General features: G+C 33.1%; 1 protein-coding gene across 1 annotated transcript in view; it reads left to right on the plus strand.

The window, feature by feature from the left end:
* LOC144443743 (regulator of G-protein signaling 9-binding protein-like) overlaps window positions 1-19,337 on the plus strand; it is a 67,379-nt gene that overhangs the window by 38,416 nt on the left and 9,626 nt on the right. Inside the window, exon 4 of the mRNA XM_078133284.1 lies at window positions 588-723. Within this exon, the coding sequence (XP_077989410.1) occupies window positions 588-723 (136 nt within the window). The remainder of the gene's footprint in view (window positions 1-587; window positions 724-19,337) is intronic.

A 19,337-nucleotide genomic window follows, 5' to 3' on the forward strand; every position in this document is an offset into this window, starting at 1 on the left:
AAATCGAGAGTAAATATGCTGTATTATGTCAAACTTGAAAGACAATTAAAACTTTTTCAATTTCGCATATTTCCAGCTACTGGTAAAACGTTTTTGTATTGTAGAAAATAATGCAAAAAGTACTGAATCATTGAATATATGTTTACACATGATTTGTATTATATGTCCAACAACCAAGGGCATTTGGTATTATAAGTAAATTATGAAAAGGTATCCCAGTAAAGAATTAGTGTACAGTACAAAAGACTTTCCTTAAACTTAATTATTTTGGTGCATGAACAATTTGGCAGAATTCACTTTATAAAGACATGTCAGGTACACTTTAATTTGGCAGACAGTGCAAAGGGATAGACTCTACTTGCAAATAACTCATCCAGTTGGCACGCTATCAGAGCAACTCCTGTTGACACCTTTCACAACAACTGAATATGGAAATATGTGACAAGTAAATTAGTGGGAGATATTTCTGCAGAAAAGGGTTTTGCATGTATCCAGCTTTAAGAGGTCTAGCTTGGAAAAAAACCATACAATTACGGTAGTACAGTACAAGGTTTCAAATTGAATTTTAATATTTTGATATCTTTCAGGGCCACACGTGTTCATCAACACTGGAATAGTGGAACCACTGCCTGTTGAAAACAGTCATGTCAGTGTGGAACATTTAGATGTACCAAGTATAGACAAAAGGGTGCTAGAAAGAGAAGAGCTCAAACTGCTTGAAAGGTAGGATTGCTATGGAAATTTCCACATACATGCATTGCAAAACTGGTCTGCAGCTATATATGAAGGTGGCTGACAAATAAACCCCCACAAAAAAGCTGACTGCCATACATGGTATAATTGTGAATGTAAAGACAGATATTTTTTCACCATAAAAAATGGATATGAAAATGTATAAAAGCATAATTGCTTCTGTGGAAAATTCATACATTGGTTCTAACTTTCAGTGTTTCAGTACAGTGCATGCCTAGTTACCTAGTATAATATTTGCACTTTGTCAAAAGTAAAGGACTTTGCTGCATTCCTCTGGATGTTTGTCATTCAAAAATCACTCTTCCAGAATCTGACTCCATTTAGACACGCATAAAGAAGTGATTTGTGTGAAATTCATCTAGACATGCAAATGATTATTTGCATATCATGCAATGTAAAGAGACCATTTACTTGATCACAAGTGGAACTATAGGAGAAATAATCAGTAATACAATTGGAAAAATATATCATCTAGAAGAATATACAAGTGGTACATAATGGAACCAGATGTAAACTGAATGTCTTCTATAAGGGCAAAGTTTTGAGATTGTCGTTCCTACAGACAATTGTTGGAATACAACAGATCATATGTAATAAGTTATTTTTTCTCATCGATTGCTACTTGCTCATTGCTGTTAATGATCTCCTGGCCAACTACAACATGTACTGTGACATTTGTTGAGAATGTAAAAAAAAAAATAAGCGCATCGTCGTACCACTTTAGCCAACATTTCCTGACGAGAAACTATTTTTTCCTTTTTAGTGGCCAACAAAAATATGCCAATAATTTATTAAAACTAAAAGCTACATCAATAATGCAAATGCATGTATCAAATTATATTGAATTTGAAGTGTGCATTCTTGAGATATAGCCTAATTACCGAAAACCATTAATTATGTAAATTTCTCGTTAATATTCTTGGGATGTTTACTGAAACCAAATCAGTTCTTGTCACTACCCTACAGAACACATGCAATAAATTTTGTTTAACCTTTGCATGTTTAAATTTGTTTTTGAAAAATATAGATCTGAAAATATACCTTGCAAATATCAGTACATTTTGAAGAAATTATTTTCTGTGTTGAACATCATGAAAGTCTTCATTTTCACAGGCAATAACAAAACATAACAGAACTTCTGAAAATGTTCTATCAAGAATAATAATATTTTGACAGTTTTGTTAAAATGGTGTGATATGAATTATGTTTGATATTTGTGACAAGGAGGTCTCACTTTGATGATTAAAAATTTTCACTTTACAAATAAGTTTGTTGAAATAAAGCAGAAAGCGCTGAAAATTATCCTCAGAGGGGTAAAAAAACTAAGACTGTTACCATGGCTACTACTTTAAGAGATGAAGTATTCAATCAACAGCATGTTACTATAACAACTGTGACACCATTGTAAGTTTGTTTGTTACTGCTACTCTGATGATTGCATACTTTCAATGTGATTTATTGTTTACCAAAGAAATTGACAGTATGATATAGCACAGAAAATTTTCCAAAGTTTGATGTATGGAAATAGTAAAGGTAGTTTGAAATTTAATAAACCATGTGTTATACATGGCCTTCAAAATTACTCAAAGTTTGGTACAGGGATTTAGAAAGAAATTTGATGTCAGAAGTGATTAGTTGTTAATATGAACATACTAGTATATTAGACTCACAGCCCACCCGCTCTGCTAAATTGTCGATTATTTTACATTAACTTCGCCCAAATAGCTTTGTTACTAGTTAATTGGCATGATTTCAGAAAATCTTCCTGAAATTGTGTTTTAATATGATGATCACATAAATTGCTCTGTGTTCACCATCTCTCTCAAAGTGAGCATTTTGTTTATGTAACCAATGAGAGCACATTATTAATATGGAATACGAGGGACATTTTCTAAACTCATCGCTACAGCTATTTAATCCAAGTAAATTTAAGATATATGACAGTGCAATGAAACCAGTGAACTGTGAGAGAGTCTAACATAGATAGCCCTTTTCTGATCAACGTATGAACTAGCTGATGTACGTGGCCCGAAAGTACACTCAGACTATTAGAGATAAACATTAGGAAAGTGTGTTTCATTTCTTGTACATGTATTTTTACTTCATGGAGTGACAGTCACACTACTTAGTTCTTACTCTACAGTAATTCGTAGCTAATGGCTAATGCATTACTTGTGATCTGTGACTCGAACAGGAAATGTGACATTTTGCATTTTCAGAAGGGTAGACTTTTGACGCTGCATATTTGCATACATAATATATGCACAGCCCTTCTGAAATGACAAGTGTGGTATTTTGAGAGTTTATCACATGTTGTAACTGTCTGCTTGTCATTCTCTAATGGTATTCACTTCTCCTTTAGCAGAGTAAATGCCAAAAGGAGTCGAAAGTCTGTCATTTATGAAAATATGAATAACATGTCTTGAATATTGGTCTATACAGTTTGCAATTTGTAAGTAATTCATTGAAGGAATTAAATGTTTTGAAATGTCTAGATTTGAAATTAAGGGCCATTGGTTATAAAAACTGACTTAAGAGGAATGTAAATGGGGTGGTTGTGATTTAGTCAGTTTCATTTTGTATATCAAAATTCACAATATAAGGATATAAACCACAGTCTGTCTGTTTTTTGATGCAGCAACAGATTGACTGAGTGATTGACAGACAGATGTGAATACTTGGGTAGCTTTTAGTATTGGAAATGAATGTCAAAGCATAAACACACTGAACAAAGCTGTCGTGCCAAGTAATAAATTGCAGTATTAATGTTATCCCTATGTAAAGTAGTTATAAGCATGAAAGAATAATTTTTTTTTCAACATCTTAACCATTTAGGGCTATTAAATGGAAAATATATTCTTTTGATTTTAACATTATGTTTGGTTTGCTGCACTTATTCTTATTAGGATAGTGTCAGAAAACATCAAACTTCATACTCCATCACATCCCAAAATCTTCTTCACTGTCAATAAACTGCATTCAACTTTGTGAGTACATCTTTTGAAGCTCGATCTACTCTGTGTGGGAAAACTATTGATGTAATTTGATTTCACAGATACATCATTCACAAATTATGTCACTTAAGCAGAACTGTGCTAAGTCTTGAAAGGAAATGGTTTTAATGCATTTTACACACAGTTTCCTACATTCAGCTAATGGTTGCCATGGAAGTAATGAAATTAACGTAATTGCCTTGTGGAAAAAAGAGTGAAGGAAGATTCGTAGAATTGTGAAATGATACTAGAGGGCATTTAGAATCTGCAACTTAGGCAAAGCTAAAAAAAATGGTTGTTTCCAATAACAAAACTTCAAAAAATAGGGTAGGTAGGTTGGAATTTTATTGTATCATTTCTTCTATATTTTGTTGTTGTTGAGCAATTGCTTCCACTCTAAGACAAGGTGCTCACTATCCTTCTGTAATAGTCTGATGAGGTGTATTAAAAAGAAGTAAAGGAAGACAATTATATATCAAGTGGACGAACACAATATGCAGAGTGTACTGTATAAATTCAGGCTTACAGTCTTAAAAGACTTTGTTTTTCTGGAATTGGATTTTAAAAAAGAATTCACCGCAGACACTTATGCAAGAAATTTGCATAGAAATAGAAGTAAATTCTCACCATTTTTTCCCTTTTTGAATGTCAAAAAAAAGTATTTAGTGTTGGGGGATTAAACAGGGTGGCAGGGTATCTGAAACACAAATTTTTTTTATTTGGCCGTATTTTGATGTAACGTTGTGTATGATCAGGAAACTGGAACATGATTCTCACAAATCTGGAATGATACTCAATACTTTTATCATTAATGTTTTGATGTAGTATATATTAATGGTCCGTGTATTCGTAGAAATGAGGAAGTTGGTTATTGAAGTGTTCAAGCGTATCAGTTTTCCAATATAGGATTTGCTAAAGTAGCTTCTGAAAACTACTTAAAGTATCTTACGAGAAATGATGATATATGTTAGTTCACACATTGTAAAATCTGAATATTTATGAAATGTGCAACATATATTATGTTCTATATCTTTTAACTGATAATTATAAATTAAATTTAGGTTTATTTCATGAAATATGACAGTAGTTTAAAGAAATAAGTCTTGTTATTATATATAACCAACCAACCATGGTAGTTACATTCCCCATATGCTGTTCATATTCATAGACACGTTAACCACAGTCTTTTGGTCTACAGATATGGTATATTTTGTGATTGATCCAAATTTACCCTGTTCAGATGGTATTTAAACATCACATTATCAGGCATTCCATACATCAAAATATACCCTGTTCCCGATAAGATGGCATTGAAACATCAGGGCATTTTATCATTTATCCAAATACACCCTGTCCAAATGGTATTCGACAGACCAGGGCATTTTATCATTCATCTAAATTCATCCTGTCCAAATGGTATGCAACAGATCAGGGCATTTTATGATTCATCTAAATGCACCCTGTCCAAATGGTATTCAACAGACCAGGGCATTTTATCATTCATATAAATTCATCCTGTTCAGATGGTATGCAACAGATCAGGGCATTTTATGATTCATATAAATTCATCCTGTTCAGATGGCATTCAAAAGATCAGGGCATTTTATCATTCATATAAATTCATCCTTTTCAGATGGTATTCAAGAGATCAGGGCATTTTATCATTCATATAAATTCATCCTGTTCAGATGGCATTCAAAAGATCAGGGCATTTTATCATTCATATAAATTCATCCTGTTCAGATGGTATTCAACAGATCAGGGCATTTTATCATTCATATATATTCATCCTGTTCAGATGGTATGCAACAGATCAGGGCATTTTATCATTCATATAAATTCATCCTGTTCAGATGGTATTCAACAGATCAGGGCATTTTATCATTCATATAAATTCATCCTGTTCAGATGGTATGCAACAGATCAGGGCATTTTATCATTCATATAAATTCATCCTGTTCAGATGGTATTCAAGAGACCGGGGCATTCCATGATATATCTAAATTCACCCCGTTCAGATAGTATTCAACAGAACAGGGCAATATCCATGTTATATTTCAAAATGGCCATTGAATTCACTTTTAACACTTTGGGAAACTACTTGATTAATGATATGATTTGATGATCAACCTGACTTCTTTAATGCTGTCACAAGGACTAAAAAACAAGTGTTTATATGGCAAAATCTTGGGTTAATCAAAGTAATTTGATTTTCAAACAAATTGGCCCATTAGGTGTATCCTTCCTAAATGCACTGTTACGTGTATGGAATACATCAAGCATGAAATGTCCTAATCATTGACATAAAAAAAACACTCTTAAAATTAAACGTTATTTTCATTATCAAAATGTAGTTACTAAATATGTCCCTTACAATGTATTCATTCCAGTGACTTAACTTTAGTTGAACATCTAGAAAACAAACTTTAAATCTTGTCTCCCTTCTAAGTACCTTTGCCTGAGTAAACAGTTATTGTAACAGTTTTCTTTTGATGTCTCGAGTACATACATAGTATTTAGATGGATCAACTGAGATATATTGTTTTACTTTATGCTCTTGTTCCATGTAAATTAAACATGTTTGTAGAATATAAGTTTTCCTATAATATATACAGGTTTATAAAAACCATAAAGTGTAGTCCTGGCATAATTTGAAATAAAAAAATACATTTGTACATTCAATTTGTTTTGTTGCTTAAAGTTGTCCTTCTAGAAATTAGAGTCGTTCAACTTCAAAACACGAAACATAAAAAATGATTTTGGCATCAATAGTCTAAACTTTATCTAGATCAAGAAAAGTCTGTCTCCATCCAATTTATTTCTCTTTCAGAAGTGATTCGAATAAAATGAGAGATAATAATTTCCGACCTCATTTGTTTTTCGACATTATATTATCAGTTTATCAAATTCATTATCGATACAGGGTTACAATATACAAAGTAGGGCTGCAATTTAATGAAACAATTTGGCTCACAGAATTGTCGATAAATTACCTCTTTTGTACATATGACAGTAAATTAGGCTTCATGTAGTCTAGTTTCTCTACATGTAGTTGTTCTCTATGTTCTCTTTTTAACGTATAGTCAAATGGACAAATTCTATAAAAAATCTAGCTGAATCTCCTGCTGGGGAAGGGATGAATAGCGCATATCAGTAGTAAGCCATCACACACTGACAGGTGGTTGTGTAATTGGTTACTTCGTTCAGTTTACTACGAACTCAACCATCAGTTGGAATGTAAGTGGCATGAGGACATGGCAACATCATCAAGTTTATAGCAATGCTCCAATAGCATTAACTATTGCTGTTGGTGGTTAAAAACAGGATTGTGTGCTAGAGAAATCCATTTGACCATACGATGGAGATGATTGTAACATGTATATAGGCTGTATGTAGTGCAAACCTAAATGTTATTTGGATATATATGCTCACAAATTTATTGATGCTAAATTCATAGTTACACACACGTTATGATTTTAAAGTCTGTTGTTTTAAAATAATGTTTCATGAGAGTAATTAAAATTTAATTCATCTATGCACATCACTGTTATGCAAATATGTTTTTGTGAATGATATGATAGATCGGTCAAAGTTTATCAAATACTTATAAACAAAATGGTTCAAGTAGTATTTTAATGTTTTTGTCCAAATCAGCACTGATTAAATGGGGAGCAAAAGAAATGGGTTTGGGTTAAGGGTTTGTCACATGACATTCAGTGGTTTCTGCATCACACCAGCAACAGGCAGGCATTAACAGGTGCCATTTGTTACAAACAGGGAAAGTAAACAACTGAATTGGATTAATAACTCTTGGCACAGTATGTTGGAAGTACAGAGACAAGTATTACATTCCATCATTTGATATTTAACAGTTTTACGGCCTCTTTAAAGAATAGCTCATATTTATCAATGAATTTCAAGTCCCCCTGGCATTTCATGTACATATAAAGAGGCTATAAAACTGTCCTTATCAAAGGATGAAATGTAATATATGTCTTCATACTTCGAACATAATGTGGCAAGTGTTATTGATTCAGTTGCTACTTTTTCTCTTTGTAACAAGTTCTGCTTGTTAATGCTTGTCTGTCACTGGTTGTACTATTCCAAGAACTTGCACTGTACACTTGTAACAAGTGCATGATTAAAATCTTAGGTTCTCAATTTCTTGGGACTAGCTTCTTTTTACTTTTCTGTCATTCAACCTTACTTATCACGGAACCTTAATATCCGTGTTAAATATTTGAATCTGGAACATAGAATTGTTCTCAAGAAGACTTTGCTGTAACAGAACCCAGTCTTTGCTTGTTGCGTGACTTTTAACTTAATATATCTTCTGAGAAGTTAACTCAGGCATTATGCTTTTTGAATTAAAAATAAGATCTTATCATGTCATATGAATAATCTAAAACTGATGGTTTGCCTGATTTAATTTGAAGTCATGGCTGAGATAGTTTGACTTCTGATGTGCATGTCATCTTGTAATTTGGTTCTGAACCAGTAGTCATACAGCAGACATGGTGAATGTACCATCATTCTTAAAAGCAATGAATTAATCAGGCAAAAATTCATGGTCAGTGAATTTCAGATTTCAATGTCTTAATAAATTAAGAAGGAATCACAGAGGACTTGTTCAGTAATATACAGTATCTATGTATTTCCATTCAAACTATAAAACAATGAGAGTCAAAGTACAGGGGTTGTGTATTGAGCATCTTTCATTGCACATATGTTTTGGTGTGCTTATTAAAAGAGGCTGACACTAAAATTCATCATTTTGTGTAGTTTTTCAAGCTCCATGTTAAATACCAAGATATTGTTCTCATAACTTCTCTGGCTGTATATGTCCTTTGTTGCTTAATGAAGCAATAGTAAAGCATAGCAGCCTTCCCTTGTTGCTTAGTATTAAAAATACCTGAGTTCTCAAGTCATTTCTAATACTAAACTTATGGTACATGGTGTGGATAGCTTTACAAAATTTACCACCTTTCTGTCCTATTACCGGGGGTCCCCAGATCTTAACAAGAACACAGGTCTGTGATAATCAGGTGTAAAAAAGACAGATTTCATCTGTATGAATTAAAGAAAGGCAGCTTAACTGGTTGAGCTGTCAAGACTGCTACGACCATCATGGCCATTGATATTCAAATCAACACTCATTTCCTCGCATACGTTTGAGAATATTTTACCGAATGTTGCATCAATTCTTTCAGCCCTACAGGTACAAAAAGTACATCAGTAAGCTGACTACCTTGCTTGTAAATGTATATAGCTGCAGGTATCAACACAACTTAGTCAATTTGAGCATGTAAACCTGAAAGCTTTGAATATCAATGCTATAGTGCTGATTCCCCAACTCTGTTCTTCAATTCACATGATACCCAAAGTAATTCCACCTCGTTGAAATTGATCATTTGCAAACCAGTCCAGAGATAGAAGCAATAGAATACGTTACTGAAATTTCCATTTTGTGTTTGCTCCTTTGATGATGGTGATTTTGACTTACTTTGCCGTGTGAATATAACCCTCAAAATTGAGTTTTTTGCTCATCTTCTTTAATATTCAAAATTGCAGTTTTCACTGCCTATTTATTCATGCCTAACTCAAACATGCAAAAGCCTCTAAAATCTCTCCATAATCAACTACATAGTAGAAAGAGTCACACATCTACAAACAGTACATCTGGTGAAATTGATATGCAAATTAATAGCGATAACACCTGGATTTTTAATCTTAGTGTTCATTAATGGGCTGTTTCTTCAAAATGTTAATTGTGAACCATTTCTTTTAGTATAGAGTATCAAATATGAAAAATCTCTACTTATTACTGCAGTCTAAGAAAGAGTCCATAAAACTAGTGGAATCGCGCCAGTGAAGGCAATATCAAAATAATTTATACTACAACAAATGAACGATGTGACTGATGTAAATTAATTTCCATTTGCCTATTCCATTCTTTTCCCAATTAGAGTTGCATTGAATTTCAATTGAGATTGGGTAAGTGAATTTAGTCAAATTACAACTAATGACTTAATATATAATACCAAACTAGTAATTTTGAACGTAATAATATATATTTGTTTGATTCTGTGTTAACTAAGGTCTGATGTTTTCAATCTTAAACCTTGCAATTTTTCAAAACTAAAATTACAAAACAAATGAATGTTTGTCATATATTAATTATGCATTATTTATCATGTCATATTTGCATATGGCAGAGTATTTTTTACAACAGCTAGCAATCCATGCAGCAACAATCACAGAATGATATGATATAGTTGAATGAATGCACACTGATAAAGTAACTTTCTACATGTCAGTGAGATAAATCAGTTATCATTACATATGAGCATGGTTGCGAAGGTCACCCATCGAACACAGATGAAGCTTATTTCGACCAATCAGACACTTGTGCACATGAGTATACCATTTTGAATTATGTAAATCTTCTGATAAGTGGCCTCAAGAATACTAAATTGATAAATATAATTTAGTGAATACATACAGATAAAATAACCTTCTAAATGTCAATGATATGCAACTAGGCTATCTTCCAATCCTTGGAATACAGCAAACAAACATTTCTGAAGGTGGGGTAAAATATGTAATCTGAGAATGTAATGTATGCAGCAGTATAATTCAGGGTCATGAATGTAGATATGGAAATAGTACATTGCATGTAATCCAGTTTACAAGTGTGGACAGGAGCCTGATTAAACATAGTCAGAGTATATATGGAAGTCAGTAGTCAACTTCATCTGATCCAGCTTATCACAGGAGCCTGATAAAACCTATATGGAAGTTGTAAACTCCATTAATCCAGATAATCATAGTGTGGACAGGAGCCTTATAAAACTAAGTCTTAGTGTGGAAGTAGTAGTAAACGCCATTTAGTCCAGTTTATCATATGGACAGGAGCCTGATAAAAATCCTAGTCAGTTATATATAAATATGGAAGTAGTCAATTCCATTTAATTTTGTTAACCATAGTTTGGACAGGAGCCTGATAATACAGCGCTTGAGTATACATGGTAGTAGTCAACTCCATTTCATCCAGGCCATCAGCATGTGGACAGGAACCTGATAAAACCTAGTCAGATCATATATGAAAGCAGTCAACTTGATTTGATCCAGTTAACCACAGTGTGGACAGGAGGATGATAAAACCTTATAGTCAAAGTAGATATGGAAGAAGTACATACCATGTAATCCAGTTTATCAGTGTGGACAGGAGCCTGATAAAACTAAGTCAGAGTATATATGGAACTAGTCAACTATGGAGTTACTCCATCCGATTCTGTGTGTAATACAGTAATTGCATGTGTAAAATCTATTTGCATCCCAATACATTTTACAGATGTGTTCTGCTTAAAGTAGGATGAACCGAATTTGTTTAAGAACTGTCGATTGGGTAAATTTTACAAGATTTTTATAAACCAAATGAAAAGCCTTTAAAACACTAATGGAACATTTATTGTTTGGTCTTGATCCAACAATGATGAAAGGACAGTTGTTATTATTGTATCCTCAATTACTGCCTTCTAAAGTGCAGTGACTTTGACATAAACGTCATTTGGTAGTAAAGTATAGCTGAAATAACACTCTTACACTTATCTTGTATTACTCTAGAAAATAAGACTACAGTTGCATTAATGGTGTAAGGTCAAACAATTTATGTTGAGAACTTTCTTTATTTGAGTTTCAGCACAGTAGTAGAGCATTGCTGTCATGACATTAAAGGAAGACTTGATTGTATCATAGGCCCTACACATAGCATCTATGACTATATTTGTCCCAAGATGTGACATTACTTTACTTAAACATGAAATAAACTCTAAAAATGATCATAGAAGTCTTCTTAAAGTGGCCATATGGATGAGGATTTGGTATTTATTTTGGAATTTTAATTTACATAACAATTTTATCAAGGCTTCCTACTTGAAAAATCAACATGAAACAACATTGACTAAGTCTGTGTTTGTAACTCAATACATTGCAAAGAGTGTAAAAAGTTAGTTATTGTAAATACAATTATAACAAACGTTTCAGACATTTATATTGATTTTGCAATTTATTGAGTCACAAACAAGTTGTTTCACATAGCTTTTTCAAGTAGGAATTCAAGTCATGATAAAATTATTTTATAAAATAAATACCCAGTCAATCCTTATCCATATGGCCACTTTAATAATGGAACAGTTTGACATTCCCGACCTTTTCTTTCATGAGTTAGATTTGCATGTACACCAGTAATTTTCATCATGCTCAAACATTGCACAATTAAAGCTGAGATAATTACACCCTGCATTATATTATTTTCAAATTGGTTTTCATGTAGAACCATGTTTAATTATTGATCATATATGGTGTTTGGCAAGGAAGACGGTGACTTAATTTGTCGAGGGTCTCCATGTGCCAAAAGTGGATCACTGCGAGAACAATTAATGAATGTGAAATAGAGATTAAATTTTGTGTTTCTTGGTAATTATACACAAAGTTTATGTGATGTGAAATCATGATATAGCTCTTCAGAATCCAAAGTTTGTGAAAAATGTCCTGAAATGGTGGTCCCTTTTAATTACAAAACATGCGATATGTATAAGAGGTGTATATTCACTGATAATTCAGTCAAATCTCTAGATTTCATGTTAATGATACATTGCCATGATAAAAGCAAAAACCATGTAGACATGATATTTGGAGAAACAGTGCACAGTAAATGCTGACTTGTGACTCTGAATTTCAGTATAATGTCAAGTTAAATTAAATTGTGATAAATATCATAGATATCATATTTTAATATCACAAAGTAACCAATTTATTAAAGATATCAAACTCTGTGTTATGTGTCTCATATTTATTATGCCTAAAGCAGTCTGATGTTTTGTGCACAAATTAGAAATCCAAACACTTTCTCTTCTAGCTGAAGTTTTCTTTTAGCTCAAGGGGGAAAAAATTCCTTGACACTCAGCACCGCCGTGCAGGTGAAAGTGTAGTGAACTGTCAGTATACATTGTTAATTTATTGATATTCACATTTCTTGCCTTAAGCTTGTTATGGTTACTAGCTGAAGTCTTGATAACGAGACATTCTCGATAAGAATAACATTTGGCAAATATTTGAAAAACCAAGTCTGTCAATTGTCAATTTTGCCATGTTCTGAATTTTGATTCATGCTCCCAATTTCATGGTCAATCAGTTCAATATCATTGTCTTAAAACTCGATTTTGGATGAAATGTATAAATATTTGAAGAAAAAAAAATGGACAGATTCATCTCAGAAGTGTGAGGATGTAACTAGAGGTGTCTAGCTGGAGAGTTGTTAAGGATAAGATGACCTCGTTGTTTACATAGTACAGGTTTAAGATCAAAATAACACTCCAGTTACAGCTAGTACAGGTTTAAGATCACAATAACACTCCAGTTACAGCTAGTACAGGTTTAAGATCACAATAACACTCCAGTTACAGCTATAGTACAGGTTTAAGATCAAAATAACACTCTAGTTACAGTTAGTACAGGTTTAAGATCAAAATAACACTCTAGTTAAAGGTTTAAGATAATAAAACCTAAGTATTAGAATCAACTTGGTGGCTAAAGCGACAAATCCTTCATTATTACCAGTGATTACTTGCATTAGTACATACGCACATACTCTAGTGGTAATTATATCGCAGTTTAATGTAAATGTGACCAAACATAATAATATGTACTTTTCTATTGTATAAATGTGATATTCATGTAGGCAAATTTTCAAATCAGGTATCAGTCAATCGTGATTGCAAATTTTGATTTGTCACGATCGAATTGTTGCACTTTTAATTGCAAATGATTTTCAAAGCAATAAATGAAAAGAAACAGGTATGACTTGAATATCAATATGAAAATCAGTTCTCAATCCTATTAAAATATAAAGAAGGCTGTTAGAATTACCTGTCAATGAACTAAAATCTTGTTCGAAGTTGTTAATTTGTGGATGATATTAATAGTTATATCACACAAAACAGAAATCAAAGCATAAATTTACGACGGTATATTTTTAATGATGTTTGACAGTAAAAATTACCCCTCTGGGCCCAATCACAATTTCATTATTAATTGAAGCCTACTGTATCCACAAATCAATAACATTACTTTCTGCAGTTCTTTAGGACTGCTGATTAAATCTATGATTGAGGTGATAAATTTATTCCAAGTGTGAATTATTCGCTAGATTCAGATTCATGTTTTAGATTATTAGGGGCACTGCTTATACAGAAAAAAGTACATCATCTATTGAACGTTTTTCGTCGCAACTGGTTTAAAAATTCCCTTATCACCAAAGTGATGATAATGAAATATAAAACTAATTCTATGCATCACAGCTGAATGCGTTGGCGGGCTTTACATCGTCATTTAATGGCATCTTCCTCCAGTCCTAATCTGTAGACTCGCTCTTGTAATTTCATGGGACCTGTTACCATGGTAATGGTAAATATTGTGTCAGGTTTGATAGAAAATGTAATATCCTGTTGTAAAAGCAGACATCGATAAAGGTGCTATGAAACATCAGATAAACTTACCGTTGTTATGGTTACTGAATAATATGTTAACAGTAAAAGAGCAAACAGAGACAGGATTTCTATGAAATATGCAATACCCTGCAGGAAAATACAGAATAATATTTATAGTGTTATGATTGCATTATAAGTTTATCTTATCAGTATTTTGTGAAGTTTTGTTGCCATGGATTCTTTGGTTAGGATACAGGGACATTTAATATTAGCTCAAGTGTGTTGTGATATTGAAAATTGACATACTTTTTGTTATATTCATTTGGAATGCATAATTTATACATAGAATGTTACAGCTGTACATGTACATGTATATACAAAGAAATTCACATGACCTGCATGAAAGGAATAGACTGCAACTCCAATTTTCAAGATAAACTCAATTGATAAGACTCCTGTATGTAAACAATTACACTCTTTGGAAGGTTCAATTCAAACAATCAACGCCAAGTGCGGAACCTGATAACAGGAGGTCGTAAAATACAAGCCACCAATATCTAGATTGACTGTTACGTAGCACACTATTTTTATAGACAGTGCTGCAATACAATGGATTGAACCTCAGACTGAGATTGAACACAAGACATCTATTTTACAACCTCCTGTTATCAGATACCACACTTGGCGTTGATCGTTTGAATTGGACTTTCCGAAGAGTGTAATTGTTATCAATTGAGTTTATCTTGAAAATCACAGTTTTGTCTATTCCTTCCATGCTGGTCTGTGTGAATGTCATTGTAATACAAAGGTGTCCTTACATATAATCTTGTTTGTTTGTTTGTATGTTTAACTTGTGTGTTTGTTTGTTTGTACTTGCAGATCCCTACAAAAGATTATACCGAAATGAGTCACATAGGGTACTTAGTTCTCTGTATAGTAAATGTTTAATAGTCATGAAAAAAATACCTGCTTGAATATTTAAAGGTGCACAGACGGTGTAATTTTTCTGTTGTTGGGGGTTACTTTTGTTGAAGGGACACTGTGTCTGTAACTTTATGGTCTTTTGTGATTCTTTTGTTTAAAGGGACACATGTCATAACTTTTATGTTGTCAGGGGGGGGGGGTTACTTTTGTTTAAAGGGACACAGTCTGTAACTTTATTGTCTGTGATGGTTACTTTTGTTTAAAGGGAAACAGTCTGTAACATTTATGCTGTTGGGGGTTACTTTTGTTTCATATTGAATACCACTAAAACATGTTGAACCCTAACCTGTAATACAAAATAAAACTAGGTATTCAGTTGTGATATGAAAATGACATTATGACTATAAATATTTTGGTTACCAAATAATTCTAAAAAAAATATAATTTGCTAACTTCTTGTGCATATAACTGAATCACTGCTATCAGGCTTTTTGTCAATGTTGATGTGCTCCTCAATTGGGTTTTAGTTTACTATGTATAATTTTGTGCTGTTCATTTACTGACTTAAATGGCCATCAGTCTGACACTTTAAAATATTGCATATCACATTTGTAGACTTGACTTTGCATCTTTTTAATCACCCAATGACCAGCTTGCAGAAGTCAGAGACTGAACAGAATGTTATTTGTACTCTCATCGATGTACAGAATCCGCTATCTGTGTTTGCAATGCGAAAATTATACAGACTGAGTTGAGTGCTGAAATTAGTATATGTTACCTACATCGGATTATTAGAGTACAAACATTACTTAAGAGGTAGTTTCCTCAGTTCTCAAGTTAATATGCAAGTTTGACCTTTTTGTCGCCATTTGTCATAGACTGTAGTCATATTGGCTTGGTTACGGAGAACATTCTACTAAGTAAACAGGATATGAAATAGTCATCATTTATTAACTTTAATACATAAAAATCATTCATTTTTATAATTCATTTATTTTCATTTCATAATTTGAATTTTTACACCAACAGTGCACATAACGTGTAAAAATTTATAAAATGTGAATATGAAAAATTTCAACAGATTGATGGCATTATTTTTTTTTCATGTATCAGGCTTCAACTCAGCATGGGTGAAAAATGAAAATATGATATTTTTGTAGTACATTAAATTTGCATTACACAAATACAGGGTTGCAGATTAAGTGAACGCAAATAGCTGATAACAACTATAAGGTTTACCTAGGTTTTTCTTTACAGTGCATAATCAGGTGTATGGTAATAATAACACCTCCTCTGGGCAAAAGGCAAGAACTTAGGCAAGGTGTGGGAAACTTGACTCAATATAGAGGTGTGAAAAAGAAGAAGTGAAAATGACCAAAAATATCCAAATGCAAGGCTCAAAATAAATTGTGTCAAGGGTTTTAAGTACTCAGGGATATAAATACATCGACTGCTGATAATGGAGAGTTATTGTAATATTTCAGATTTGAGACGAGAAATATTGTCTGTGAATCAATAATACTGTCAAAATGCACATTTTGAAATCATTCAATTGCCAGGCATTCTGATAATCAAAGGACCAACATTCTTTTTCCTTTATAATAAAATGAGAATGAGGTATAAACATGCACAATCATAAATGTATAAAATCTGACAATCTATCTAAAATCAATATTATCATGATATCATCATCATCCTAGTCTCCATCTATTGCTCCCCTGATAAAGACTTGTATATTTGGCTTTTAAAAATTTCCTGAGGAAAAAATGACATTAAAAATATGAAAGGAGATGGGGTTACGATGGTAAGACTTGAGGACAATGAATTTCCTGTTGGTCGTAAATTATTTGTTAGCTACAATACATGTTTACAGGGTACAGAGTCTGGCATGAAAAGCTTCAATTTTTCAAATCAATAATCAAGCTGTTCAAACAATATGAAATATTCAGGTACTGATAAGTGAGACTCAACTATTAATATAGAATTGTCAATGAATAATATTTTCTGAAAAGTTTGAGTTATAAATGCTTTTCCCCCACAATAGTCTCAAATATAAATCTATATACGGTATCCGTAAATGCTAGTAAATGTTAATTAGTGTATGATATATTATTTCTGTTTATACCACATCTTGTTCATATAGCCTTCAGTGATTGGCTTAGATCGTATCACATGGTATGGACTATTGACCCATAGTGACCTCAATTTGCATATAGGGGCACTATTTATGGCCTATTTTCCCTAGGCCAATATTCCTGTTAGCATGGAAGTCTTATCGGGGATTTCCTTTGACTATGGACAGAATGTGCCTGAGAATGTGATGTGTTATAAAACACTTATTGCCTGGCCTTATTCGGGCACTAGTTGACATCTTATTGTCCCTCATGCTGTTATGTAGCAACTACTTCCTTTGACTATGGAAAGAATGTGTGCCTGAGACCATGATGTGTTATAAAACACTTATTGCCTTGCCTTATTCCGGCACTAGTTGTAGTAGATGTTATATTACCCTCCATGTTGTCTGTAGCAACTATTTTCCAAGGCTGAAAGCTAACTAGCAACACTGATTATTATAAAGTACTTTCAAATCTATTTATATGAAAGGGTCATAGCCCAGATTTATAATTATGTGTTTTGCCTTGAAAAGTTCAGTTTGACCAGAAAAAATTATTCATTGACAAATATATTTTGATTATTACACCTTGCACTAAAGTATAACACAGGTCTGTCAGTAACAAATGGTAAAAATGAAACTATGATAGTAAACAATATCATAGAAATAATATGACTGTGACAATAGTCCATTGCAGTATACTCCCAACGATGTTGATGAGACATCAGCCAAACTTTGGGATTTGCTTCTAAGAAATGTTTTGACTCTTGAGTAGAAATTTCATTACTTAATGTATGATAGTAAATGTTGCATGTCATTGTCACCAGGACTTTAACCCATGTATTTATACATTGTAACTATTTTGGTTCAATCATCTTGTCACCTTAGCTGTAAGACTTTCGCTTTTTTTCCGTTGGACTAATTATCTGTTGAAAAAGTTTACAAAAGTCCATCTATGGACTGGAGAAAAGTGAACTTATGCTAATTAGTACAAATCGTACCTTGAAGTGAAAGTGGATTGAAATTTGTAGAAATCGTTCATTGATGTTCATGACCTGATGTAATCTAGTGATCTGTGATCTTGTTTTGTCCGTTATATTGTCATGTATCTATGGTGGTCATCATAAGATTTCTGTACCTGTAGTTTTTAATCAACGTCCATGTAGGGGTAGATGGGAACATATTTCATGTATTGCACATACACTTTTATGACATTCCCTTCAATAACAGCAACTCTTCTTGGGCGGTCGTCAATGCATGCCAATCCTGATGGTTTCAGTAACCGTGCACCTTCAAATCGACACCGAAATGTACCATCATTTTGGAACTTCTGCACCCTTAAGATATCAGTAACAAACACGTCATCTTTATCATCTATAGTGATGTTTTTCGGACAAGTTACCAGATCCTCACCAAGAACATCTTCTTTTGTGCCAAACTTGTACAGAAATGCATCAGTGGAATCAAAGACTTGTATACGGTTGTTATGGTAATCAGAGATGAATACTTTTCCATTGCTGTCAACAGCGACCGAGTGTGGCCCTTGGAACTGACCGTCATTTACACCATAATCTCCAAATGAGTTGAGATGTGTGCCCTCTTGGGTGTATTTTCTAATGCAGTGTCCACCATTCAGATAGAGACCCCAATTTGTCACGTAAACTGTACCATCTAAGGGACTGATTGCTATACTTGTGGGATTCTTAAGTTCATTTTGACCGAAACATCTTAGAACTTTTCCATTTTCATCAGTGACAACAACTTGATTGTTGCCAGCATCTGTCGTGAATATCTGATGATCTTTAGATATTGTAATATCAGTTGGCATAAAGGGCTTCTTGAACCACTCCCCACTGTAGTGGAATGTATTCTTGACACCACCATCTCTTTCCAACACTTTCAAACTTCCCAATTCCTGTGACACTGTGACAAAATTACCGGTAAATTTTGTGATAGCTATGTTGTCTCCCATGATAGGTATGGTTTTCTCCCACTTGTAGCATTCAACTGGTATGTATGAATGCGTATCTGCAGGTTTGGGTTCCTCTACATCTGACAGCAATT

The sequence above is a fragment of the Glandiceps talaboti genome, chromosome 12 (genome assembly GCF_964340395.1).
Source record: "Glandiceps talaboti chromosome 12, keGlaTala1.1, whole genome shotgun sequence".
Taxonomy (NCBI): domain Eukaryota; kingdom Metazoa; phylum Hemichordata; class Enteropneusta; family Spengelidae; genus Glandiceps; species Glandiceps talaboti.